Consider the following 27,872-nt stretch of genomic DNA (forward strand, 5'->3'; position numbering starts at 1 on the left):
GTAAGTCTGTCATAAGGAATCATGGACATTCTGCATTTGAAATGCCAATTAAGTTATCAAAATAATGGCAGCAATTGTATTTTAATTATGATTGAAAACACAGTGTCCGGTTTTGAAAGATCTGGTCATGAGTTTTATACTGTGTGGTTTGGGGAGATGACTCCAGCAAATACTACGAATAAGATTCCTTTTTACCAGAACTACACAATCAAACCTCACTTCCCATAACTCAAAATGCTATGAAAAGACCAACAAACGAGAAGAGTTGCAGAAGCTCATGGGGGGGGGGGAGAACTAAATAAGCTTCTTAGTCGATGCATAATTAACTCTCAAATGAACTAATAGTTTGAATTTTCCATTGGTCAGGAAAGTAATGAAAGTTGTCCATTTATCCCAAATGTCTTATCACCTGAACACACACACACACACACACACACACACACACACACACACACACACACGGTGGGGGGGGGAGGGAGATTTGAAGTGTACTCACCCTCTTTGAAAGAGATCCACATTATAGAATTTGTGTAGCTCTACAGAAAACTCAACTGTTCCTTGTACTTCAGACATGATCTTTTCGGTTCATTACCTAAAAAACAAAGAAATAAATTAATTGCTTATGATGACTTCATTCAAACACAGACAGCCTGGTATCAATAGCCAGACACTTAGCAATTCTTGGATGGACAAGAAAATGTGGCTTACTGGACCAGTAGAGCACCTGTGTCTAGTTCATGGTGTGTTCAAAGGTTTTTTTTTCTTACAGGGAAAAAAAAAAAAACAACCCAGAAACACACAGTGCCTTACTGAATGCAATGTGGTTAGCACCTGTTATGCCTGGAACTGAGTCCTGGTCCATGTCCTTTCATCTGTCCATGACATGGAGGCCACATACCCCTAGTTACTACCAGGTATTCACCTGCTATCTCACAGGAAACCTTAGGCAACTCATTTAACTACCCTGTGCCTCCGTGTTCTTTCATCTGTGGGTGTGGACTGGTAACTGCGTTGGGATTGGATGACTGATGAGCAGACGAAGTGAGCATGCCCCACTGGTCATTTTGCATGCTCCCTGGCATGTAGCAAATTCCCAATAAATGCTAGCCAGCACTGATAATGTGTAATAATCACCGAATGTCACTCCATCATCAATATGGAAGATACTGAAGTGGTGGCAGAACACATGGGTGCTGTGACAGCTGGATGCTAACCCAGTTTGACAGACTGATGCAAAAGCTGATTTAAAAAAATTGGGCAAGACACCTGGAAAGAAATAGAATAACAATTGTCTACGTCTGATATTGCAAACAAATCAAGGAGAGGACTCCAGGCAGACTGAATTTTTGAGTATATATAATCAACTAGATGTGAGCTATTTGAAAGAAGGAAAAAATAAATCAATAGAACACCTGTTACATTCTTAGTGTTACATACAGTATTTTCTATAGCCTGGTTTTTGACAACAATGATTTGTGATAAAGATCCTTATCTTTTAAGATAAAGAAAAAATGATGAAGGAAATTCTTTCTTGTAACCCAGGACAAAATATTGCATCCTTTGGCAACCTCTTCATTTTTTAAAAGTTCAGTTTACAACGATGGGTCATGGAGATGATGCCACCTACCCAGTAGAATTCTGGAGATTATAGAAGGTAATTACTGTGATGTACCTGTGCCCCAGCTGTTATTGGTATCTGATATGACCTGTCAGCAAGGGAGAAAAGGTTGAAAGAAGAAGACATAAAAGTAGAGGACACATAGACTTTCACGGCTGGCACTGGAGATGGACATGTGGGTCTTCTATGAAGGCCTCTCTCTTTTTCTCTCTTTCTCTTTCTTTCTCTCTGTGGTTCAGTGCCCAACTATCCAGGGTCATGTGAGGCCAGCTCCCCAAAACAGCAGTACCCCATGCATAATTAAGTAAGCTTTCACTGTGTGTCTCTGTACTGGCAAGGGCTCCCTCCCAGGAACCATTTCTGAAAATGCAGAAGACTGCATATCACACGAGAATACCACATATCCTTGTAACCAATCTATATTAACTCTGAAAGTCTGAATTTTCATACAAAAACCTGGAACTTCTACCCTACACATTGTGCTGGGCACTCCAGAGTGAGCTATGGAACCAGCTGGGGTCAGAACCTGCCCTCTTAACACCAATCTTAAGATGTGTCCAGGAAAGGCCAAAAAGCTCTCTCTGTGATTCACATATCACATTGAAAAGAACACTGCATGCTTCCTATTTCTTTATCACTGTGCAGTCTCAATGATCACAAACCTGCAGGGCTGGCTCAGCCATCTGACCCCTTGATTGTGGATGCCAGCCTTAATTACCCGGTGTCTCTGGATCTATGATCCCTGGAGCCAGATATGTAGCAGGAGTGGGAAGTGGGTGGAGAAGGAAAGAGAGAATGAAGAGAGGGGGAGATGATGCCAGTATAGATTGGTGCATGTTAAATGAGGCCTAGGGTTTTACACATTCAGATTCACACAAAACACTGCTACCATTCTGGAAACAGTGATGACCCAGGATCCCAAACACCTTGCTTTTCTAGCTCCAGGACTAATATGCAGGTTTTCTGAGACAATTAAGCTGTATGAAATAAATATGTATAAAAATTTAATACTTGGAGAATTCTATACTAATATTTTTTTTCCCTGTGGAAAGTGCAGGTTACAATCCTATGATCAAGAACGTATTAATAAAGTCAGAGTTCTGGAATTTGTAAATACAAACACAGGGGCCTTTTTCTTAATACCATGTGATAAATTATAACTGACAAATGCCACTAAATGAAGATGCTAAGCTCAAATTTTAAAACATCCATCTTAAATTTCCACTTTGGTCTTTCAGGGGTCTAACTGTAAAATATGAAATTTGTGCTCAATAATCCAAAACCATCTACCTTAGTTCCAACCTTCTCCTCAGGTCTTTCTATCTGAAAATTAATGAGGATCTTAAACTGGTAGTTTTTCAGCATGATCCTCAGCTTCAGTGATGAAAGCAACAACTTTGAGTCCTAACCTAGATCTACTGGGTGAGGACTCACTCAAATGTTCATCCACCCTCCAGGAATTCTGACATACACACTCATTTGAAAACCACTACTTCAGACACTAGGGTTGGAGTTGACTAGACCTGAGTTAATCTAGTCCATTATGAATCACATAATATTGAATGATAGCTGAACTTCCTGTTCTTTAGTTTCCACATGACTTATCCAGACTATTGAGATCATTTGCCATGTAAGGCATCCTTTGTGGCTGGTAGGGATAAAGTACGTTAAAGATTTAATACACTATTGGGTATTAAATATACATATAGCATACACACAGCAGTAACAGGGCACATGGCCAACACAACCCACTTTACTTTTATCCAACACTCACCAATCACACAAACACAAACAATGTATGCAAACATAAACTTGCCTACACATGACACAATACCCACGATACTGATAAGATGCCCACAGCAACCAGTACACACACTAATAACCACATCCAAAACACATCCACTCACACTCAACATACACATAAAAGGCACCCAAAATAAAACACAATGACCACACATGCCTAGACAACATACACACACTCACCTTGTACACAACACACACACAGTGATGCCTGCTATAACCAATGCCTCCCATAATTCATGGCTGCAAACATCCTTTTGTATTTGATTCTTACATGCTCATTTCTAAAACCACATTTCCTGGAAGCTGTATCCTCAAGCACTATGATTTAAATGCTTACAGGAAAATTCTTCCCTCAAAATACAGACTGAGAAAGGGTGATATAGTGTCCATTGTTTTTTGACTCTGGGAGCTCAAGGAGAGGGAGGATATATTCACAGGAGGCCCAGAGCCTGTCTAAGGGACTAACCTTTGAGTTAGGAAGTCTTTGCTAAGCTTTTGTCCAGGGTAATCAATGCCAATCTCTCTTCAAAAAGAGCAGAGGATCATTAGGTCTTTGCGATCTGAGATCACTAGAAGTCAGCACACTTGTCTTGGTACACACTTCCACACTGTGTAAGGCCTCATGCCTGCCATTTCACTCACTGCCTGGTCCTGGCTTGGGTAGTATCAGTGACGGTCTTCACCTGCACAAGGTCAGTTTGACCTGACACAGCAGGGTAAGAGGAGAGTGAGGGGCATGGAGATGCAACACAGGGCTGCAGAGAGGTTTCCTTGTTCAGGAAGAGGGCAGAAGACCTGGTCTCTCCAATGCAATCTCTCCTTGACATTTTCTCCCTGCCCATCCCACAGAACCATCTAGAATCTGGAAGGTAAAATACAGGTTCTTGGGTCAAACAGCCAGATTTCCTCAACACCAGAAGAGAACTAGTAACACGCATGGTAAAGTTTGCAGCCACTGAATCCGCTCCTGATGCCCACTGGAGCTAAGGGAGGAGCTAGAGACCAGATGAAGGCATCGATTTCCTATTTGCACAACCAAAGGAAGACAAGAAAGTGCCTACAAGAAAGAATATTAAACCTTCTCTTTGCAGGCCCAAGCTCCTTCCTTTAGAGTTATGAGGACAGCCTAGATTAGCGCACTGCTATGTAAAAGACATCCAATCTGGGAAGTATGTGACTCTCTGTGGTTGAGTGGGTATGTGAGACATGGGAGTGTGTGTGTGTGTGTGTGTGTGTGTGTGTGTGTGTGTGTGTGTGTGTGTGAGAGAGAGAGAGAGAGAGAGAGAGAGAAGAGAGAGAGAGAGAGAGAGAGGTTTGCAGATAAGTGGCCCAGGATTTATATACTTAACATTACCTTTTGATTCAACTTGTAAACCTCAGCCCTCTTCTCCATATAAGCAAGATAATCTACCTAACAGGAGGGAGAAGATTGAAGCATGTTCATCTAAGCCTCAGAACACTACATTTTATGAGTGCTTCATCTGCGCTTTCTTTTGATATTAGTCTTCAGATTTCATTGATCTCTTTTGTGCCTGTAAATTTCCTTCTAGGTTTTTGTCTTCACTATCCAGGAGGGTATAGTCAAAGGTTTTGAAAACTGAACAACATGAAGAGGGGGTGGAAAAATGAGTTCACTTTCTTCCACAACTGTGGTCAGCAGCTCCCTCCTTGAGAGATGGGGCCAAGAGAATATCCCATCCTTGAATCAGAGGTATCTGAAGGATTCCTAATTTAGGCAAGATTGTCAATGTCTACCTAGGTATCTTGGAAGCAACTGGACATTAGTCTTTTATCCATCAAACTTGTTTTCAGTTCTCACCATATTCAGTTCCTCCAATCCAACTCCTCTCCATCTCCATCATGCTGCATTGGGAATGTGGTCACCATCCTTTTTCATGCATCATCTCTTCCTCCTGGGTACCAGCATCTGGCCCAGCCCATGCTCCTGTTAGAATACCCTCACACTCTCACTACAGTGGGAAACTTTCTAGAACATAAATCAGTTTCCAAAACCATGCAGTAGCTCCTCCTTGCACTCAGTGTGACACAAGAGCTATTTTATAGATATGATTTTCTTATTCTTAAGACGTGATGATTCCTCACCTCACTCCTGTGTTGTGTCTGAGCATTCATCTCCCTTCCTCAGTTCTACAATGTGAGTTTTTCTGAGGATCCCACCTTTGTATGGGTTCTAAGAAAGAGTCCTCAGCCAAGAAAGGTGGTCCTCATGACTAATGAGGGTCATACATACAAGGGTTTCAGCCACTGCCACCAGATTGCATTCAATTAGCTATAGAAATTACTGTTTTTATTTTTCTTCAACATAGTTTTCAGGATTTCAAAAGCCTTTTATGCAATCCATTCCAAAACAACCAGATTGCTTTAGCTTCAAGGTTCTGGGGCTCCTGTGGTGCAGAGGTCCATGACAATTAAATGTTCATGATTATTTAAACTTTTACAATATGTGTAAACCACATAATTAGTGATTTACGTTTCCCAACTATGTTTTCAAATGTTCTCAGTTACCTTCTTAGGAAATCTGATTTAAAAATAAATACGTACATATTTTAAAGTATTATAATTCTAGCACTTTAATAGATATTACATGAGGAAGACTTCTTTAATAGGCATGCTTTCCATTCAAGTGTGGTTTTCTTCCAAAATTTCAATATTTAAGTTGTGCAGCCTTTGATATTTTAAACTAACACAAAAAGTATGTTGACCTTCACATACATTTACTCTATGAAAAGGGCACACGGCATTAGTGTACTAAAAAGACAGTACCTAGAAAAAGAAAGATAGGCAAACACCTCTCATACTGCATGGAAGAGTGAGAGAGAACAGGGATGGTCACTCAAGGTCAGTGCAGCAAAGCAATGAAGAGCCACACACTAGGAATCAGAACATCATGTCAGCACAAGCTCACTTCACTCAACTATAAGATAAATGACAAAGATATCTGCCCCTGTACCTCATACAGAGATGGTCCTAGACATCTCCACCTGCACTTCATGGAAAGATTGTTCTGACCAATCTTTTGCTTCACTCCATGCAGAGATGGTTCACTGATACCTGCACCTGCACTCCATGCAGAGATGGTTACCAGCAACCTGTGTCTCTGCTTCATACAGAGATGATTTGCAGCTATCCACCCATGAAATCTATGCCCTTCTATCTCCCCAGGAGAATTACTCCAAGCAGGCACAGTCATTCTAATGAAGTGTGCTATCACAACTTGCCAGATGTCCTAGCTACTGTGAAAGAATCTGCTCAATACCCAGAAAAAGATCTCATTGAGAATGAAAATGACCAGCACCATTTGTTGAAGACTCTGAATTTTTTTCAGTGTGTACTTTTGCCTTCTTATAAAAGTATCAGGTGTCTGTAAGTGCATGGAGTTATGTTCAATTCTATCCTACTGATCAGTGTGTCTGTTTTTATGCCAGTATCATATTGCTCATATTACTATAGCTCTGTAAATACAACTTGAAATCTGGGGAAGTGGTAACTCCCAACAGTTTTTTTTATTATTTAGCCTTGACTCAGCTATCACGGTTCTCTTCATTTGTGTGTGTGTGTGTGTGTGTGTGTGTGTGTGTGTGTGTGTGTTCATATGAAGTCTAAGATTATTCTTTCAATCTAGCGTAAGAATTATATTGGAATCTTGATGGAGATTTAACTGAATCTATATATTGCTTTTGGTAGGCTATCCAATTTCACAGCATTAATCCTACCAATCTATGAGTATGAGAGGTCTTCCTATCTTCTGGCATCTTCATAAGTTTTTTTCCTCAAGGTCTAAGTTTTTAATTCATCTGCCTTTCATTGCTCAGTTAAAATTATCCAAAGATATTTTGTTATTGTAAAAGATACTGCTTCCATGACTTCACTATATATACTACTAGAGGATAAAAGACAATCATCAATCTCATTTAGATACTAGAGCTGCAACAGTGACCTACCTGCAAAATATAACCTCTGGTCATCAGCGGCACAAATGTAATATGAGTAACCAACCACTCTTTGATTTAAGTCCTACACCATGAGATGGAACCCATACCTGACACTACTACAGTAGCCAAGAACTTGATTAGATAGATCATGAGTCTAGGGGAAAACCTATTACTATTATTCTGGTTAAAAGAACATAGCAATAAAATGTCTCCTAACAAAATATACCTATACCCATAGATGAAAGCATTGCTCAGCCCTCATCAGAGATGCTTCTTCTTGCAGGGCATGGTAGAGAACACAAAGATACACAACTCAACAATATACAGATAGTAAGAGATGTTAGACTACTCAGTCCGATGCAAGATATCTTTATCACACCCCTCCCTTCAAGACTCAGGAGTCTATGTGGAAGAGGGGATGGAAAAATTGTAAGAGCCAGAGGTGGTGGATGACTGCAAGGAAGCAGCATCTACCAGAACAACAGGGTTAATGCATATATGAATTCAGAGACTAGCAGCACACGAAGGACATGCACAAATTTCAACCAGACAAAACATCCCCAGGAAGGGGAGGTTGACACACAAGTCCTACCTTGAATCAAGAAGCTATTATAATTGATAGCAGATGGCAGAGGGAAGTCAGTTTTCTTCTACGGAGTGACACTGGGTAGGCTTACCAAACATACTCCAGGGTAGGCCTCAGGCTCAGGAGTAGTTGGCCAACATAAAATGGTGTGTGTGTGTGTGTGTGTGTGTGTGTGTGTGTGTGTGTGTGTGTGTGTGTCTCTGTGTGTCTCTGTGTGTATTTCCTTTTGTTGTGTTGTGCATCTGTGTGTTTTTGTGTGTGTGTGTATGTGTCTCTGTGTGTGTGTGTGTGTGTGTGTGTGTGTGTGTGTGTGTGTTTTTGTTGTTGTTTGTTTGGGGTTTGAGGTTTCTTTTTAGAACAAAGTAAGAACATGAAGTTGGGTGGATGTACTGGAAAGAGTTGTATAAGGGGAAATATGATCAAAATATACTGTATGAAAAATTTTAAATAAAAGAAAGATTAAAAATGAATGACAAAGAGAAGTTCTTTGTTAAGGAGGAGATTCCTCTAATAGATCCCAGTTCTCTAGAGAAGACAACTCAAACACTGTCAGTGACTTCCAACTATTGGTGAGACCTTTAAGATCTCTGAGCCTCCATGTTCACATCTGGAATATGGGCCTACATTGCTCTTTTAGGACAGTTGTTTAGAGTCAGTCATAAGCAAATATAAATGGCCAAATGTTAGGAGGCAGATTTTATTCAACTGGGCTGATGCTCTAGAAAGGAGGAAGAAACAGATATAGAATGACTGATCAGAGGTCCTTAGGCCATTAGAAAACACAGACCAGAGAATAAATCAAGTCACCAATGTAGTGGGAAGCTTTCCTGTGTTCCACCTGGTCTGCAGCTGCTCAGATCCAAGTAAACACACAGAGGTGTATATTAATTAAAACTACTCAGCCATTAGCTCAGGCTTACTACTGACAAGCTCTTACACTTAAATTCAGCTCATTTCTGTTAATCTGTATGTCACCACATGTTCTGTGACTTTACCTGTGTGCATTACATGCTGCCCCCTGGATGGCAGGCTGGTGTCTCCTGACTCAGCCTTCCTCTTCCCAGAATTCTCCTTGTCTGCTTATCTTGTCTATACTTCCTGCCTGGCTACTTGTCAATCAGCATTTTATTAAACCAGTGTACAAAAGCATTATCTCACAGCACACAGCAGTATCTAGGGGCATGTACCATCAAATAGGCATGAAGAGAGAGATGTAGTGGGCATCTTAGTACTGAAGCCTGTGACCTGCAAATGGGCTTGCCTTGTCCTAACAGTACAGAAGACAGATCCCTCAGCAGGAGACTGATTTGGAATTAAGATCTAAGGGGTAGAGGCATTGCCTTATGACTTGTTTTCCCCCATTGCAAACATTGTAGCTTGGTGAATAATAAATGTTGAATGAATAAGTATAAGGAGAAAAACCTAAAATAGTTTTGTGTGAGAGAGAAATCCTTATTTATTTCCACCAATAAGTTACCTGTATCTGGCAGACTTCCTCAAGACTTCACTGGTGGCAAGTGCCAAAGAAGTCAGAGCCTGGGACTCAGAAGCTCATCTATTAAGCAAATTCAGTCAAAGACTAAGGACCTATTTGCTTAAGGACTTTGTGTCATTTGGCAGAAATCAAAATATACTGTATATATTTTTCATACCTAAACCAATTTAAATAGGAGGATCCAAGTTTGTGTTTTCTAAGGTCCTGTGGTCCCTCATCTTACACAGCACTTTAAATTTCAATGCTGAGATCCATACAATTTCAGAGTTTGGTCATAAGCTAGTGATTCATAAACTGAAGCCAAAGCTTTGAAGAAACCAAGATAAGGAAGCCCTGTTCAGAGTTGTCACAGCCACAGATCTTGACCTAGAACTCCTTCCCAGCTCAGGTTAGGTACTCCAGAGAGAGACACTTCTTCATTTGAACTGTAGTAGGCACAACTTTATTGCTCCTGATGTCAACTAAAACACATGCACGCAAGGGCATTTAAGTGTGTGGGTACACACATACACAAAGCTCCCCATGAGTAGGCTTCCCATAGAGAATGTATCTTCATAGAAATTGCAGTGGCTTCAAGTTTGCCCAATCTGATGATCACATTCTGACCTCACAGGCTACCTCCATCATGCTGTGGACCTCCCAGCTGTCCTTATCCCAAATCCTACAAGAATAATATGTACGTGACAATGGTTTAGCTTTTGAAAATTAATACTAATGCATATTTTTAGCAATAGTATATAATAGCTATTTAATAAATAGTATATAGTGATAATATTTGAAGAATTAACAATAATTAAATAGACATTATGTAATAACATTGGAGCATAATTGAAGATGAGCTTCAATTTCCAAAGGAATATATTGGATGGATGACGGAAGCACCAGGAGTGCTGGGCCGAGATGAGATCCTCAAAAAAAGATCTTTGTGGTGGGCTGGGCCCAGAGACTAGGACATTGCACCAGGAGAGGCATGCCCAGTGTCCAGGTCACAGTCAGGGAAGCTGGGCCTGACTTGACTTCACGTCTTTCTGACTCTTAGAGAAGACAGAAGTTTCTTCCCTCTTTCCTGAAGAAACCCAGGGCAGTGAGGTGCTAAGCAAGACCCACATTCATTATGGTTGATGGAGAGTGTCTGAAAGCAATGATAGAAATGACCCATGTCAGAAATAGAAGGTGACAGACACACCTGCTTGAAGGCATAGATTTACAGTCTACAGAAGAATATCAGCAGCTGCTGTCTGCCCCAGAAGCTAAAGAGGGGATTCCTGCTTTAGGATCGAGCCTCAAGTCGACGTCCTCTATGCTTCCTGACAGCTTTGGGAGTCTATGAATATCATACCATCTAATTTTAAGGTTCTGCATTCATTAATGGCTATAAATGTTTCAAAGCATTTCCTTTGCATAACCGCAGCGCACCCAATTCAAGTTGAATCACAGGAAGACGTCAGCGGGCTTAGCATAGGCGCTTCTTTATTTAACCCTTTGAGTTCCTCTTCACTATTCAGGCACTAAGGAAATTCAGTGGACCCTAGGCTCACATATCTACTCATCCTTATACATGGATGCAAGCAATATGCTCAGAGTCCCTCAGGAATCCTGCCTCGTGATTTCCAATCCAGAACCTTAGCATTCTTGGTGGCCAAAGTATTCAGATCCATGATTTCATTTGGTCACACAAAAAACTCAAAAAGATCAAATCAAAGAAGCACAACAGCACCCAATTCCCACTGCTGACAGGAGGTGAGGCAATTGAAGTGAGCTGCACCAGGAACTCAGAACTTTAGAAGTTTTAGAAAACTCAGAAAAAGGAGAGCTGAGCCCTTTCATATGCCGTGGAGCTTGAGAGGCTGGCACACAGCCATCTGAGAGAAAAGTCATGACAGGAACTTTAATATCTAGGTCCTCAGAGTATGATAGTATGTAATGCTGCACAGACAGACATACCTATGCCACAGGTCCAGCCCTGGTACCAGTGTGCATCTATTCCACAAAACACATGAATCCTTATAAAAACCAAGGACTTCAGTTTTAGTCCTCCATTGTTTCACTAACCTCAGAGTCAACCTGCAAAAATTCCTCTTCAACCTTCTTCACTTAAGCACTTTATCTCCTCAGAATATCACTGTGTTTTTGGCAAGCCATCATCGACAGCAAGGTAAGGCTAACTTTCACCTGATAGGTTACCTATCCTTGCAAGCCCTCCCCACCTTCCCAGAATGTCTATGCACCACCCTCCCCAACACAAGCTTCATCCTACCATATACTGTGAAGGCACATCTGCATGGAAGCATAGACCTGTTAAAAAGAAGACTACTGCCAAATTTACCAGGAATCATGGGAGAGTACAGGTCTGGAGTAGTACTTCGGATGGGCAAGAGAAGGGATGAAGAACAAAACAAACACACTTGTGTATGAATGAGCCGGTTGACTGTTCTTGGCAATTACATATAGATTATCACTGTTCACTTTGAACCTGCATCTACATAGGCCTTCAGAGAGTCCAAAAGAATTCAACCCTGGGTTTATTTTGTCCTGTGCAAATGTCTATGCACAGCAGGGAAGGCAAGTACAATCTATATGCCTGGGAGGGCCCCATAGCATAGTCTGCCTGGAGGGATGTAGAGGCTCTTGATGTGTGTACTGCGGAAAGGGGCCACACTGATCTTTCCACTGCTGCAGTATGAACAGTAGAGGATCTGACCACAAGAAAGCAGGACACAGGCTTCACTGATGAGGCGGAGCTGACATTTCAGTTGCGCTCTGCTTGTGCCCTGGATTTAATGATTTGCGATCTCATTTCATTTAGCATCTGTCATTAGCCTTGTAAGTGCTCCATGACTCAGCTTGCATCACTTCATTCCCACGCTGACCACCCACAAGATCCTGGGGCCTCCACTCCAGCCTTCTCACACACTTCCAGGCAGGCTCCACTCACGAAGAAACAGAAGCAAAGGATGGAAACCATTTACAGGGGATGCTCAGGAATGAATCTGGAATTTCCTGGGACCAAATAGAATCAGTCTTCCCTGGACTCACTGTAGCTGATGTCAAATGTGCATCAGGCATCCGGCTTCAGGTACACAAACTCCATTTGTCTACGTGTCCAGGCCTCTCCTGAAGCTTCAATTGTTGGCTCATGGGGGTAACAAAGCTGGAGGAATTTGGACAGACACACAAACCCAACTCCCTCTATTTTTCAGAAGGAAAACTACAGCAACCGTTGATTTGTATAGTGGCTTGGTATAGAAGGAATGACAATTGGTTGCCAAACTGCCATGACCACAAATCCCAGCTCTTTATTAGCCACTGAATACGCACAGGTGGGTTTGCTCCTCAATTTTTTCCTCTGTGCATGGTGGCCGATAACCCTCTCTAGCCAGGACTGTGAGAAAAGCCAAATCACTTCTATCTAAAGTCAACAGTTTTTGGATCACACAGACAGAAAACACTTGAGGTAGTCATCATTGTCAGCATTGTATTTGTGACAAAAGACAACACATAAAAATAGTGACTTGAGCCAGGTGGTGGTGGCACACGCCTTTAATCCTAGCACTTGGGAGGCAGAGCTAGGCGGATCTCTGTGAGTTCGAGGCCAGCCTGGTCTACAGAGTGAGTTCCAGGAAAGGCGAAAAGAAGCTACACAGAGAAACCCTGTCTCAAAAAAACAAAACAAAAAAAAGTGACTTGGAAAAGTAATCTTCGCAATCAGGGTTAGAAATATTAGCCTCTTAGAGTAAATAGAGGTATTTCATTTTATTCTTTAATTTTTATATTCATTTAAATTTACTTGTAAGTGTATTTTGTCTTCATGCATGCTTGTGTATCACATGTGTGCCAGATGCCTAAAGAGGTCAGAAGAGGGAGTCAGGTCTCCTGAAACTGAAGTTACAGGTGGTTGAGAACCACTATGTGGGTACTGGTACTGAACCTAGATCTTCCACAAGAGCAGCAAGAGTACTTAACCCTTGAGACAACTCTCCATCTCATTTTCATTTTAGAGTATTTTCTTCCCAAATCCAATCTATACCATGATCTTGGCAAGTAGTTACCCTAGGATCATGGAGAGATACCTAGAGGAAAGAAGGCTGACAGAAAGGGAGAATGGGTAAATATGGGTATTAGTTTCTCCTGGGCACATCCATAGTGAAAGGGAACAGGCCAAATCAAAGGTGGGACAAAGTTCACTCATTAGAAAAACCAAAAAGGTATCTCCATTAATCCCAACCACTGTACTATACTGTCACCCAATCTTCTTGATGTCAGAGAGGGCGACAGACTTTTTCAGTCCCAGAATAAATGGTTCTTTAGATGACGACTCAGAATCCTGGAGCAAAGAGATGTTCATTACTCACTCTATTTCTTAGACTCCCCACTCACAGTCTTTAAAGCAAGTCAAGCTTTGGTTCAAATCCCAGCTCCAAAGTACACTTTCTGGTGTGCCACTTACTACTGTGTACTCAGTTTCACCATCTGTAAAAGTATGTACATCCAAAAGGAAGAAGAAGATTCAGGCAATGTCCACGAAGCCTGAATACTCCAGTTTACTGAATCAGTGTCTCCTGCCTGGTCAGAATGCCAAGGCACTACACAGAAGTTAGCCGTGAAGACAGAATCTCAGTCCTTACCCAGAGAACCATCACATCAGCTGTGGATCGGGATGGTAAGATCCTAACATTCCACCTGCAATTCCATTTCCTCCATGAGTTACATTATTTAGTTACATTGCTTATTGCTATAAATATGCATGATAGTACTCGATACTTTGGACCAAACCTTTGTTGTACCTCTGAGGCTTTCTCCAAGGTGGTTCTCAAGTGTCTCTGGTCTTAATCCAAGGCCCATTTCCCCAAATTTCTGTCTGCTCCCAGTTCTTGTCCTCTAGTATGTCACCTTGATTTGTTGTTTGAGGGAGTAACAATCTTTCTATAGAATTAACTATTTGCTTGGTTTCTATGTCCTGTCAGGAAATTACAGTCCTGGAAAAGAGCAACTGCCTTTGTTCCTGAGCTACTGTGTCCCAGAGGAGGACATAAGGCTAAGGACAGACACAGTATATCATAAATATTGAATGCACTAAAGAGAGAATGGGCTGAGTCCTAAAAATAAAATAAAAATAAAAATAAAACAAAGGAGCAAACCCAGATGCTAAGAAGAGCCATGTTTTTAGCCAAAGAAATAACCAATCCCCATGATACTGTATACTTCAAACATTATTTCAGTCCATCTTCAAACTACAACCTAACAGATCATCATGAACATGTTTATGCCTTTATGGAAGGATATGTAAGGGGAGGCAGGCAGCCACAGCTACTCAAGACAGCCCAGCTAATACATGCCTTCATGGATCTCAAATGGATGGTCTGAGCCACAATTTCCTTAGCCAGAGGAGAATGAAGATAATGAACACACCGGAAAACAGGAGTCAGAGGTGTGTAGGGGACCTCAGGATAAAGGTAGGATTCAAAGGAAAAGAAAAAGGCTGGTAGAAAAAAAAACTGCCAACTTTAAAGATCTTGGGAGTTTCCTTGAACTGTGAATCAGAATGAACTTAAAGTTGGAAACTGCATACTGACTTAGCTATTAATCATTATAAAATGACAATGATCAACCTATTTTTGGTGTGAATTAATCATGAACTTATGCCTTTTACTTTTTAAAAACAATCTTTTTCAATATATGTCCCTGTAAAGGTTGTATAGACCTCTTTTCTGGGCATGAAGTGATGACGAATCTACTCAGTCATTCAGCAAATATTCATATTAACTAAAAGCCCATGTTGTATCAACAATTTAGCTCAGTATAAAAGATGTAAGGGAGACCTCAAAACAGGGAGGTACTATATTAGATGATGACCATCACAGTAGAATGGATCAAAGGTATAAGGGAGATATTCAGGAATCCTGTCTCAAGATTGCAGAAGTAGCCCAGTCATTTCCTCATCCCTTAAGAGGTTAACAGTATCACATGTCTGTATCCTGGCTAAGAACAAGAGAAGAGATTTAAGAAATGAAGATTGTCCTTCAAGATTTATTCCAGTCTCATCATCCACTTAACCTAACACACACACACACATACACACACACACACACACACACACACACACACACACACACACACAATTAAATGACAATACGGTTATTTAAACTTTGAGGATTAAAAATGGTAAGTGATCAACTAAATGATGGTAATTAGCATCACAGATGCATAGATCTATGGAGTTGCCTAAATGGGTAGAGAAAATGTAATAGTAGATCAGCTTTGTTAAATTCTGTTTCAGAAATGTCACACCTGAACTTGGCCTAAGCCCCCAAGGGATAAGCACTTTTTGTTTTTGCTACATGTATCCCTTGCTCCCAGCCCTGTGTAAATGCGAGGAGATATAGTTCATCTCTGGTAAATCTACCTCTTACCATCCACCCAACTTTCTTGTAACTGTTCACTTATCACCCCCTAGAAGCACAGCGGAGAGAGAACACAACAGAAATAATAAACCAAAACTTCTGATTTCTACTGAAGACCTTCAGGTCTTGGCAGCCAACTGGATGCTGCTGGGAAGGCATTTACTTCTCAGGACTCCTGCACAATCATCCCAGGTTGGTCCTCCCAACTCAGCATCCCACTATATCTGCTCCTGCGAGGATGGTACTGTCTTCAGAGCTGATAGGTGAGGCTCAGAGGCAATGTGCACCCAGAAACAGTACCAGAAAGAAACTGGCAAAGTTGTGAACCAGTATCTCCCAAAGCCCAGCACACTTCCTCCTACCCCTGCTCCTAAAATACACTCACAAGTAGTCCCTGATTTTTTGCATTCTCCACCTAGAAGTCAGAGGGTCTTTTTATATGAAAGTCAAATCACAGAATTTCCTAGCCACCAAATTCTGTTGGCTTCCTGTCACACTTTAAATAAATTTGAAGTCATCTAAAGAGGAAACACAGATGGCCAACATATCCATGAAAAGAGGCCCAACATCTTTAGTCATTAGAGAGATGCCAACTCAAACCAAAGTGAAATATGCCAATTAAAAAAGGGCCAAAGACCTGAACACAAACCTCAGCAAAGAAGACACACAGAAGAAAAAGACACAGAAAAGAACATATCCCTTACAGTGTGTCATCAAGGAAATGCAAAGTAAGACAAAGACATACCACTGCACACCTACCACAGTAGCCCAAAGCCACAACACCAAATCACCAAATGCTAGAGAGGAGGTAGAGAGAGAGAAAGAGGAATTCTCATCCAATCCTGGCAAATAATGAGGTCCCTTTGGAAAAACATCTGTGGTTTTATACAAAAATCAACATACTCTTACCACAAGATCCAGCAATCATGTTCCTTGGTAGATATACAACGGTTGAGAAATACTGTCCTTGCAAAAATACCTATATGCAGATATTTAAAGCACACTGATCATGATTATGCAAAATTGGAGGCAAATAAGATATCCTTCAGCCAGTAAAAAGCTAAATGAGCATTCATGTATCCAGATAGTGGGATGGTATATACAGCTAAAGAGACATGGATTCACATCCCATGAAAGTTCATGGAAAAAAAACCTTACATGCCTATTACTAAGTGAAAGACATTGGGATACATGGGCATATACTGTGTGACTGTAACTATGACATTCTGTAAAAGGTGAAATTGTAGAAACTGAAAAAAACCTCAGTGGTTGTCATGGGTTTTGGCATAGCAAGTCATGAACAGATGGAGTGTAACGGATTTTTTAATAAGACACTAGTGTTAGTGGGTGTCATTATACATCTGTCCAGATCCATTCAATGTACAGTATCACAGGTGAACCCTAATGCAAGCCATGGATTTTAGATTATAATGACAACAATATACAACTATAAATTAAACAAATTATATCAGTATGTAGGAAGTTATTAATGGTGAAGGAAATTATAGAAGTGTAGAGTTAAAGAGAAAATGGAAAAATCTCTATCCCTTCCACTATATTTTTATATGATTGTAACAGTCTCCTTAAAAATATCCTGTCAACATACATACATAAAAATGATACAGTAACATGACTTTACATCCACCAGTATAGCTATGCACTTTAGAAAATTTGAAAAATAATAATTTCTAACAAGGAACTAGAGACACTAAGGTCCCTTGTCCATTGATTGTGGAAATGTAAAGTGATGCAATCAATGTGCAAAGCAGTTTGAAAGCTTCAATGACTTAAACAAAGAATTGCTGGGTGACTCTGCAATTCTAAGCCTGGTATTCACTGAAGAGAAATGGAAAGAGTTGATCAAATAAAACTTCATGTGTGAATGTTCACAAAAATATTCACAATAGACAAAGGAGGAAAGAAACTAAGATTCATCAACTGATGAATCGCTGGAATAGATATGTCATGTATACACAAGAGAATATCATTTTCCTTTGTTCCTCTAATCTCATAATTATTTATTGCTTGAAATTTTTGAATTTCTTACATGTATAATGTGTTTTGATTAATCTACTCCATCCCCCTCCCCTCCAATTACTCCCCTATCTTTCTCAACTTCATGTAGTCTCTTTTTCAAACCCATTTAGTTCACTTTATGCTGCCAGTATTATTAGTGTCATCTACCAGAGCATGGCTAGTCTTTCAGGAACAACTCTGTAGGAATGTGATTCTCCCTCCCCAGCAACCATGAGTTGCCAAAAGCTCCTCAGCTGGGGATGGGATTTCACTAGTACCTGCCTCTGTCATGCTTAGATTTTGTCTGGCTTATGATCTTATGCAGGTCTTGATCAGAAAGTCATGGTTGCATGTTGTCTAAGTTAGGATTTCTAGTGCTGTGATAAAACACCACAATTGAAAGCAACTTAGGGAAGAAAGGGTTTTTTTTTTGTTTTGTTTTTTTTTTTTTTTTTTTTTTTTTTTTTTTTTTGTCCTATAGTTTATTAGTTCATCATTCAGGGAAGTCAGAGCAGGAACTCAAGGCAGGAACTGATGCAGAAGCCATGACTTATTGACTTGCTCCCCATAGTTTGCTCAGTCTTTCTTATAGTGCCCAGAACCACCATCCCAGAGGTGGTACTGCCCACTGTGAGCTGGGAATTCCCATATCAATCATCAATCAAGAAAATGCAACATAGTATTGCTCACAGGCCTGCTGTGGATACCACTCTATATAAATAAAACACTGATGGCCAGTGACCAGACAGGAAGTATAGGCGGGACAAGGAGAGAGGAGAATTGGGGAAACAGGAAGAAGGGGAGAGAGACACTGCAGCCACCGCCAGGATAAGAAGCATGTAAAGACGCCGGTAAGCCACCAGTCACGTGGCAAGGTATAGATTTATAGAAATGGGTTAATTTAAGCTATAAGAACAGTTAGCAAGAAGCCTGCCACGGCCATACAGTTTATAAGTAATATAAGCGTCTGAGTGATTATTTTATATGTGGATTATGGGACTGCGACTGCGGGGCTTGGTGGAACCTGGAGAGAAGCCCTCCAGCAACATAGGCCTGTAGGGTGGGGGCATTTATCTCAACTGAAGTTCCCTCTTCCTGAATGACTCTAGCTTGTGTCAAGTTGACATACAACTAACCATTACAGTTTTCTTGACTTTATGTGCAGAATATTATTTAGCTACAGAAAGCAGTGGAGTTTTAAAATATGGATGAACCTTACAACATGATGCTAAATGAAAGAAACTATACACAACTGTACAATATGTTTTATGGTTCCATTCCTAAAAAAGATGCAGACTGAGGCAAATCTGCACGGGAAGGAAATAGAGCAGAACCTAAAGACTGGGGAAACAATGAAGGACAATGACTGTTTATGGACATGAGATCTCCTTCAGAGGTTCTGGAAGTTTCTTGGAACTAGAAAGTGGTGGTCACTGCCATGATTATGAAAACACCCAAACGTATTGAACTACATAAATTTTGTCACATATATATTTCCACCCTTAACACAAAGAAAACAAAAACAAGCCCTTCCTCCTGTCCTATTTTGTATCTTCTCTTCTTGGACAAGTCAACACTAACCTTTGGGGGACTCAGCAAGCAGCTGCCAGGATGAACATGTATGTTATTATATTCACTGCCCCGTCACCTGTGTGTGTTGCCATCCATTCCTTTCATTGCCACAAGGGTACATAGCTGGATTAACCCTTAGTTCACTTGTTCCCCAGTAAGGTTAAAATACCTAACAAAAATCAATCTAATAATGCAAACTTGGGGACATATTTGAAGCAAAATATATTCAATATATATTTTGAAAATAAAATGTACATGGGTATGGTGCAGTTTATCTATCCACTCATCATAACTTTATTCCAAGAGCAGAGAGTTGGTGCAGAATAAATATTTATGAAAAGTTTCATGGTATAAATAACAGCTAGCGATATCCTAGCACTCACTAATGAGTAGCCAGTCATTCATCAAACATTTCTGTGTGGTTCTATACTATTCTGCTGTGTAAACAGATCATGAAAGAGAATACAGAAGACATGGAAGCAGCATACCTCAATAATGGGTTCTTTCCCTGTTTCCCTCTGACCTTCCAAATGGTTGAGAAGGAGACTTGCAGGGTAGGAGTTTAGGGGTTTCAGCAGACCATTCACAAACTTAAGAGCGACCCTACCCCTCTCTCCTTGCAGCTCTAGAACACAAGTCTCATCCTTTCTATGGTGGGCTCCTTATTTCTTGTCTCGGACACTCATGGACTGGTGAAATGTCAGATTATCTCACCACTACTAAGAATATCATTGTCTATGCATACCATGATTCCCACCCTATATATGAGAATTTTGAAGACTCCAGGACAATTCTCCCTCAACCTCCTCCAGCACCATCTCTCCTCTATCCCCTCACTTCTCATCTTCTGGTTACCTGTCAGCTCACAAAGATCCAGCTAGTCCCAGCTCACTGAAGCCACTTCGTAACACAGATAAAAGCCCTAACTTTCCCAGCTCTGTATACAGTGTCCACTGCTCAGACCTAATATCTCTATCAAGTCAAGATCCTACTTTTTCTTCAAGATGAATTCTTTGACCAGCTGCTCCTTAAGACTAAGCAGATGAGCAGTAAGGCATTAATTTTTGAACCATTTCCAGACTGTCAACCGTCAGTTGGAGAACACCCATTGCAAGGAAAGAACCCATCTGAGGTATACTCGGCACTGTCACCTGAATAGACTAAGTGTAAGGTTTTTATATTATTTTGTTACCCTCCAAGTGTTTGAAGGTAGTAGGTACTACCATCATACCATTTTACTGGTCTATAGAAGCAGTTTGCTTGAGGGTCACTCACTAAATCAGAAGGGGAGTTAGATTGTGTAGTAATCTCCTCCACTGGAAAGAAACATTCTCTCATGAAGAGGGAGGGAAGGAGACCCAGGACATAAACAAATCTCACAAAGCCTGGAGTACAAACTAACAAGATTCATGGGCTCCTCCCCAAGGTTATGGAAACAGATAACAGCATCTAGGGCAAGGAGTAATCCCCTGGCCAGCCAAGATTCCTGGAAGAGATTCACTGGCCTACAAGGAGCTCTGGGGATACAGCTTTCCTGAGTCATCACAAGTGCTGTGGTGGGTTTTTCAGTGATGCAATTGCCTGTGAGTTGTCCATGCTTCTGTAAGTAACACCAATCCACTCATTGCTTCTCCAGGCTCAGTATTGGTGGAGTTACTACTTTTCTTGGATCCCTATCTGGGGTAAATAGACATTTGCTCCATCCAAGTTTCCCAGGAAAAGTCTCACAAAACACAGACCCAGGACAGCCTGACTATGACCTTGGCTCCCCACTGAGCCAGGAGACAATTCCAAGTTAGCACTTTCACTCCATGCCTTCACATTAACACCTATCCTCGAGAGGCAGGGCTGAAGGACATCACTGGAATCTAACATTAAATCTTTAATTGAATAGAACATAGTAACACAAAGAAAACACCTTGCATGTTGAATGCCACACATTCAAATAAGTCTTGGAACATAACCATCTCATTTGAATAGTGATTGCCTTTGCAAAACTGCTCATCAATCTCCTGGCCCCTAGCCCAGGAGCCCCTCCCATGAAGTTAAGATCCCTCTCCCTACTTTCTTCTCCAGGCCTGCATCAAAGAACTCTATAGACCATAAGTGTAAGTGGCGCTTTGCTACCTGTGAAGATATTAGCTAATTAGAGTAATTCACACTAAAGTGAGAAGGAAGAAAATAATCAAAAGGGAAGAAAGGAGGAGGCAATTTAGAGCAGTCACTGAATAAATTACATGCACCCAATACCATTGGAGTTCCTTTTGAACCATGAGGTGAGCACTCCCAATCAGACGCCCACTTTCCTCTCCCTCCCTGAAGTTCTCCTGTATATCATACAACCGAGTTTCTCCTCTGAGGGATTTGTCATGAATAAATAACATTTTAGAAATAGATGCAAGTATAAATCCTCTTCACTTTTAACTCTGTGACCTTGGACAAGTAACCAATGATTCATGAAGCGTATAAATCCTCATTTGTGAACTATAGCAACTGTTTGGGTTTAGATGGGTATATCAGAGTAAAGAATAAAGGACAGTGAGAGATACAGGTTCACACTGGCCATGATGTCCCAGAACCCACTGCTAATGACCTCAGGAGATAGACCTCAACTCCAATCTGTCCAGGAAAGCAGCAGTACTGGGAGCCAGGGCTCTCATGCTGCACATACAAGGAAGCAATCACATCAGGACATATATTGAGACATTAAAAGGAAAGGGAATGAACACATAGCCAACCAAGGCCACTTATTTTATAGATACTATTAGGCCACTTGCTTCCTATGTCTTGACCTCTGCTTCTATCCTTTTACACTGCCCTTTTAAAACTAACCCCTGACCGGCCCAGTCTCATGTTGCCAGTATACCAAGTTAATGCTTCTCCTTCTTCCTTGTAGCTCTAGCCTATATGAAAAATATGTCCTGAACCCAAGAGTGATTTACCTAATGAGATGGCAGTTATATTAATTATATTTAATGTCACCACTTACACAATAAATTTGCCTACACAGCCCTGCCATTATCTCTGCTCTCTAGCCCCTTTCACAGCATGTGCATCTCTGAGAAATTTCTAGCAGATGTGCCAGCCCCAAAATAGAAGAAACACAGCTCAGAGATGCACCTGCCAGGGTAGCCCAAAGGTCTTCTATTTTGCATTGCAAATGTGTTCATCTCTGAGCCAACATAGAATGTCAGAAAGCCAAAAGAACTCTGGAAAAGGGGGGAAGTGGGGGGTCAGGAATACCCGACTTACATCTATGCTCTGCTACTGACCACATGGGCAGTCTTGATTCCTTCATCCAAACTCTCAGAGATACAGGGTTCAGACCCAAGTGTTGTGCAATATTCCTTTAACTATGTGAAGGTGTGTTACATTTGTTTATTCTGCCTTGTTAATAATGTAAAGGTGTGTTGCAGTTGTTTCACCTTGTTGCCTAAGACACCTGATTGGGCTAATAAAAAGTTGGACAGCCAATAACTAGGCAGGAGAGGGATAGGCAGAGCTGTAGAGCAGAGAAAGTAAGTAGGAAGAGAAATTTATGCTCAAGAGAAGAAGGAGGAGAAAATGAGGGGGAAGGAAAGGGACATGCCAGGGGCCAGAAGCCAGGCAACTGCCAGACAGACAGACAGGAGAAGCAGTGAACACAAGATATACAGAAGGAAAGAAAGGTAAAAAGCCCTGAGGCAAAGCATAGATGAAGAGAAACAAGTTAAGTTATAAGAGCTAGTATGACAAGCATAAGATAAGGCTGGGCATCCATAACTAATAAGATGTCTCTGTGTCATGATTTGGGAGCTGAATGGTGACCGAAAAGAAAGCCTACCACACCCAAGTTGGATGGATTATTTCAGGTCCCAGGTGGACATCCCTATGAGTCTGTCTCATGTACAACTGTTTCTTGAACACATATGAACCAAATGAAATGCTTGGCTCTGGATGCCTACATAAGGAAAAAACTCTACCTACACCATGGGGACACCAAGGAGAAAAGGTTCCATACTCCTAAAGTCTAGCTTTTAAGCAGTTTGCTGTTGCTTAACAGATATGTCAGGGAGATTTGATAACATCACAGCCCTTTATTTTGATTACCTGAAAAATGAAACTAAAAGTTGCTTTGTTCGTGTCTGTGATGATTACAATAATGAATAAAATGTCTAACACAATTGTAGGTTATAGCCCTTTGTAAATGTTAGCCTGGTAACCTTGATACAGTCTAGAACTACTTGGGAAAAGAGTCTCAATGACGGACTGTCTGGATCAGGCTGGCATTGGGACATGCCATGTCTGGGGGAATTGTCTTGATTGTGTTGATTGATGTGGGAAAAAAAAAACAGCCTAAAAGCAGGTGGAATCATTCTCTGTGTTTAGTTCCTGAATTGTATAAAGAGGAGAGAAAAAGCCAAGAAGCGTGAGCATGCATGCATGTATCCACTTTCTGCTCGCGATGATGCATGTGACCAGTTACTTTTGTTCCTGCCTTGACTTCCCTGAAAAGAAAGACTGTAAGCTGGAGCTGTGAGCCAAGTAAAATAAAAATTCCTACATCAAACTGCTTTTGTCAAGACATTTTTATCACACTGACAAGAAAGGAAACCAGGATGTTCATGTTCAACAAATTCAGACAATTATTTGTTTATGTCTTTCAAAAGAGATATTGGAGACATAATCCTAATCCTTGGGATTTCTTGGAGTGAAGCTATGCCATGTTTTCTGTTTATGTGCCTCAGTTCACCTATATATGCAAGGAAAGGGTTTACTTTATTCTGCTTCCTGGCCTTGGAATTAGACTTGGACACAGTTCTTGCCCTGCTTGAGTTCCTGCCTTGGCTTCCTTCAATGACTGTGACCTGGGATAGGTAAGACAAATAAACCCTTTTCTCGCCAAGTTGCTTTTGGTCAGTGTTTTATCACAGCAATAGTAAAGCAAACAAAGGCATCACTTCATGGGTATAAGTTTTCATATGAAATGATGAAAATGATTGGGAGCTAGAGGGCACAATGGCAAAACCTTGCAGCTAAGCTGCATATCAATGCATTGTGCATTTAAACATGCTTAATATAATTTTGTGAATTCATCTCCCCTTGAAATACAATGTGCATCATCACGTTTGTGTTGCTTCCTGCCATACACTGTGACAGTTAGCAGAACCTGGAATATCAAGGGCATGCCTGTGGGGTATTGTCTTGATCTGTTCTTTGAGGTGGGAAGACCCGCCCACTGTGAGTGGCCCCTTTTTCAGGGTAGGATCTTGCACTGTATGCATAAACTAAGGGAGCTAAGCATCAGCCTGCATTTATCTGTTCCTACCTTCGGACTGTAGATGTGATTGGATGAACTGGTTCGAGCTCTTGAGGCTTTTGCCTTCCCACCATGCTGGAAATGAACCAGGCAAATTCTTTCCATTAAGTTGCTTTTGCCTTGGTGTTTTATCACAACAGAAGGAAAAAATAAAACTAACTAGGACTCATATCTCAAAACTCAGTAAAATTAGTGTAATGCTGCTAATTCCTCAAAAAACTAGTTACCATCATTTCATATTATGTCTTGGTTCTGAATTCAAGACTGCTCGGCCATTGTTTTCTATGACCTGGCTCAGACTCCACAGATCAAAAGTTCTTTCCCATTGACAGAACTATAGGTGTTCAAAGTTGAAAGTTCATGTCCCTGCAATACTTTTCCTATGCAGACCAGCCACACTTCAGTCTTCCAACCTCAGAATGTAAGATTCCACAACTCCTTGCCCTTCATAGCCTGCTGTGCCTAGAAGGAAAGATTCTTTTCCCCCATGTGGGCTCTTCTGTTTAGCCACAGAGGTAATCGTGCCGTGGGAATACTAGATCTATCCTTACCACCTGAAGAAGTGGTAGGGAGCTCTGCAGGGGACTCGGAGCTCACCTGAATGTGAACTTCAGCAGCCGTCTCTGTCTCACACTCCAATACTGCAATTTCAGAGGACGCAATGGTTCTGTATGTTGGCTTTTCTATTCATGGCCCACTGACCCTGGAACAATTTGTTTCATGCCTTTGTGAAACAGGATGTTGTACAACCCCACATTCATCAGAGCCCAGTGTATCATGGTCCACTCTATGAGCTCCCAGCATGGTATCTAACATGCGGCAGGTCTCCTTCTGACCCCATTTGAGAAAAAAACCCAGAGGAGAAAGTAATTACTGAATGGATTTTCAAGGAGATTTAAGTGTGTCTGTAGTCAAAAGGATGCTGTTAAAAATAGCAGGATTTCTATGGATGATTTTATACAAATCTGCTCAATTTATAAGTCAAAAAATTACCTCCCTTCATCTCTCTGCAGGCCCAGAAAACTGAGGGCAGGTGCACTGTGCTCATAAGAGTGAGACACAGATATGAACAAAGACCATCCATACTCAGTAACCCCAGGGAATGAGGTTTAGCTTATACACCTTCAACTCACCCTGAGTGGAACACAGATTTTTGTCCTACTTTCTTCCATTCTGTTGCTGTGATAAACACCATGATCAAAAGCAAACTAGGGGAGGAAAAAATGTATTGCATCTTACACTTTCAGGTCACATTCTATCATTGATCTATGTGAGGCAAAGGACTCAGAACAAAGACCTGTAGCAGGTACCATGGGAGAAGGATGCTTGTAAGCCCACTGGCTTGCTCAGATAACTTTCTTATAATATCTAGGCATATCTGCCGAGGGATGATGACCCTGCAGTGCAGTAGACCTTTCCACATCAGTCATCAGTCAAGACAATCTCTCACAGATATGGCTATAGGCCAATCTGATCAACACAAATCATCCATTGAGGTTTTCTCAACCCAAGTGAGTTCAGGTTGTATAAAATTGTCGATAAATTCTAACTTAGACAGATCTAATATGGAGAAAATGTAGCCAGAAGCTCATGTGGGTAAGGAAAGGGATTGATAGCGAGCAGAGAATGTGTAAAATATATTCCACAAAGTGAGAGGCATTCATTTCTTTTAAGACAGCTCGTTGAAGCCATGGTTTTAAACCTATGATAGAAAGACGCTTGTAGAATCCATTAATATGGGAGCTGACAGATAATAAGAGAAGGTAATGAAGAATGCCTTTGCTTAAAACCCAGATTTATATATCTCCAATCCAAGCCTCCTTTCCCCTAACATGCAATTGGTACATTCTCTGACAGGTTGTTGCTCAAAGATTAACTAGAAGAAAGTTGCCAGTTGAACTTGAATACTTATACCCAGGAGTTTAAATGAAAACTTGTTCCATAGTGGTACCTTGCTTGTGAATATCAACCCCATTCTCCCAACTAACATAATTATAACAGGGCTTTTTGTTGTGTAGCAGCTTTTTAATTGGAGCTTATTTCCCTGGCATAGTGCCACTCAAGGTCTAGGTTCCCAGCAGAATTGTTCATCCTACCCCCATTCTATTTCAGAAGCACTTGGGCTTGACTAACACACCACATGATCCTCTTATACTCTGTGCTTTACTGAGTACATTATTGGTGATCTTCTTTGACAAACAACACAATAAAAGCTCTGACAGGGGATTTAGTTATTAGGGAGATGGAGTAGTGTTCAAATCCAATCCATATAAAGTAGGACTAAGCTCCCATCCCTACTCAATAACTCTCTGCAGAACACAAGGTTCCTAGGTTGCTCCTTAAGCCCCAGGTCACCGATCAGGGCCTTCCCTTAGGCCCTAAGTGGTTCTTACCTTCCTAAGGCTTTCACCCTTTAATATGTTGTGGTGATTCCCCAACCATAAAATTCTTTTTGTTGCTACCTCATAAATATAATTTTGCTACTGTTATGAATCAAATATTTGGGGCTCTAAAGGTTTGACAAAGGGGTTGTAACCCACAGTTTGAGAATTGCTGCCCTGGGTTATACTTCAATAGGAGTATGGAACCTCAAGATTCCATTGCCACATCCTTTCTGTGGACTTCATAGATGAGAGGCAGGGTCCTCCGCAACAGCTCCTTTGGGGGAAAATACTGATGCCTAAAAAAAACTAAACAAAATGGTTTTCCTTCTGTAACAGCACTGTCTAGAACAATGCCAGCACACTGAGTCTACAGTGAATGCCTCTTGGGCAAAAGAATCAGCCATCACCAGCACTTAATAACTTCCTGGGATGACAAATAATTTTTAAGTGATTGACTCAGGCTCCTGGTGCACAATTACATTCATGTCAAAACTTCTGACCAAAATAGTCATGTCAGATTAAACCAACCCCAGCTCTAGAGCACATCACATGGAAACAGAAGGAGAGCCCATCATCTCAGAAGGAGTCTTTGGTCTCCTTGGAAGCAAAGAGGTACTCTTGGCAAGGTTATAAAGAGGTGTTGACATCCAACACTGTGACTTGAAATCATCTGGGTAAACACACACTTTTAATTTCTCCTTTAAGTGAATCATTCATTCACAAGTATACTCTCCATTGCTTCCCC

The 27,872-nt window shown here is 41.0% G+C and overlaps 1 protein-coding gene across 1 annotated transcript in view; it reads right to left on the bottom strand.

Annotated features, from left to right (window-relative positions):
- The window catches only part of Fam135b (family with sequence similarity 135 member B), a 215,047-nt gene that overhangs the window by 178,349 nt on the left and 8,826 nt on the right, over window positions 1-27,872 (bottom strand). The window contains 1 exon segment of the mRNA XM_037197518.1: window positions 497-592. Coding sequence (XP_037053413.1) covers window positions 497-573 — 77 coding nt within the window. The 5' untranslated portion in view covers window positions 574-592.

The sequence above is a fragment of the Peromyscus leucopus genome, chromosome 20 (genome assembly GCF_004664715.2).
Source record: "Peromyscus leucopus breed LL Stock chromosome 20, UCI_PerLeu_2.1, whole genome shotgun sequence".
Classification (NCBI taxonomy): Eukaryota; Metazoa; Chordata; class Mammalia; order Rodentia; family Cricetidae; genus Peromyscus; species Peromyscus leucopus.